This window comes from Amphimedon queenslandica, unplaced genomic scaffold (genome assembly GCF_000090795.2).
Source record: "Amphimedon queenslandica unplaced genomic scaffold, v1.1 AMPQUscaffold_4153_Cont23863, whole genome shotgun sequence".
NCBI lineage: Eukaryota > Metazoa > Porifera > Demospongiae > Haplosclerida > Niphatidae > Amphimedon > Amphimedon queenslandica.
In genome coordinates, this window is record NW_003555530.1 from 1 (window position 1) to 1,490 (window position 1,490).

General features: G+C 35.2%; 1 protein-coding gene across 1 annotated transcript; it reads left to right on the forward strand.

The window, feature by feature from the left end:
- Positions 1-296: 296 nt before the first annotated feature.
- LOC109592727 (uncharacterized) lies at positions 297-1,479 on the forward strand. Its single transcript, XM_020008109.1, has 4 exons — positions 297-570; positions 625-683; positions 858-1,129; positions 1,180-1,479. Exons 1-4 carry the CDS (start codon positions 352-354, stop codon positions 1,422-1,424), a joined length of 795 nt encoding a protein of 264 aa, XP_019863668.1. The 5' UTR covers positions 297-351; the 3' UTR covers positions 1,425-1,479.
- The last annotated feature ends 11 nt before the right edge of the window (positions 1,480-1,490 follow it).

A 1,490-nucleotide genomic window follows, 5' to 3' on the forward strand; every position in this document is an offset into this window, starting at 1 on the left:
TAGAGATGAAGCCCATGATTCATTACTTTAAATGCAAGAGCAACTACAGTGAGTCCAAGTACTGTTAGGTGTCTCGTTGCTATAGGTTTGCTATTATGTACTCTTGATATTTGAGAGCATTGATAGTTTAAAAGGAAGTAAACTTACTATCATAGCTAGTTCAGTTACATACATAGTTCAGGTTCATACATCCATTTTATCAAACATTGTTTTGTCATATTTCAGTATAAATTGTTAGTTGATGGCAATTTGTAATCATACACAGTATACACTTGTGGGTGGGTGACACTCACAGATAGAGTTTATAAAAGCAAAAGTGGGCGAATTTTAGCTAAAAAAGATAGATTCAAAATGCAAGGACTACTAAAGCTCTTTCTTCTAGCTGGTCTCTTTACTATTTCTCTAGCTCAGTGCTCAGGAAACTTTACTAATGAGACACAGCAAGTTACCATTGATTGGACTGTGATTGATAGCAACACTGTCAACTTTATATACACTGCTCCTTCTACTGACACTCAATACACTGCTTTGGCTTTCTCTAGCCAACTCATAACCTCTGTAGGAGAATTGGTGAGTTTTGAGTTAATTGATAACAGACAATTTATTGTTATTATTTATCAATAGGCTAATGTTGATGCTGTATACGCTGGAGATAATGGAGCAGATTTTTTTGTACAAGACAGGTAAAGTGATCAATACATAATATGTTTTGTCTCTATAATTTGATTAATAAACACATCCATGCCTAGTCTATGCGCCTTTACATAATGGCAGTAATCATAAAACAAGAATTTCATTACAACACAGCTTAATTATGTTAATATAAATTATAGAATCAGGTTGAATCTTTACATTAGGTGGGTTCCAAATGCATTGAGTAATCAGCTGGACACAGAACAAAATCTTCAAAATACAAATGCTTCACTAAGTGGTGACTTCCTCACAGTTAATTTCACTCGTCCAATAATCAGTCCTGATAAGAATCAAGACCTTGATCTTAACATGTGCCAATATGTTATCTATGTATTCAATGGAGCAGTAATTGGCTCATTTTCATCACCTACTGGATTCAATATTCCTTCTGGATTTGGTTTACTTCCTATGCAGTTGTGCCTTCAGAATTGTCAAGGTAGTAATCTTGCTTACACAATCACTGTGTTGTTATTGTTATTAATGCAGATGTTTCTTCTCTCTCTACTACTATTCCTTCCTCAACTGGTACAATGTCAACAACTACAATTAGTACATCTGTTCAAAGTTCCTCCTCAATTAGCAGTGGATCCATTAGTGTGAGTGCTACTACTGCTACTGCTACCCCTACTCCAACTGCTACTGCTACTAGTACTCCCAGTGGAGCTAGTGCAGGAATGCTTGCTTCAGTTTTGCTTATTATGATTGCTGTTGCCATTGTCCTTTATGTTTAATACAATGTAGACTGAACATTTGAATTGTTTTCAATCCTTGAACTTGTTTTGAGAACTGATAGTAAT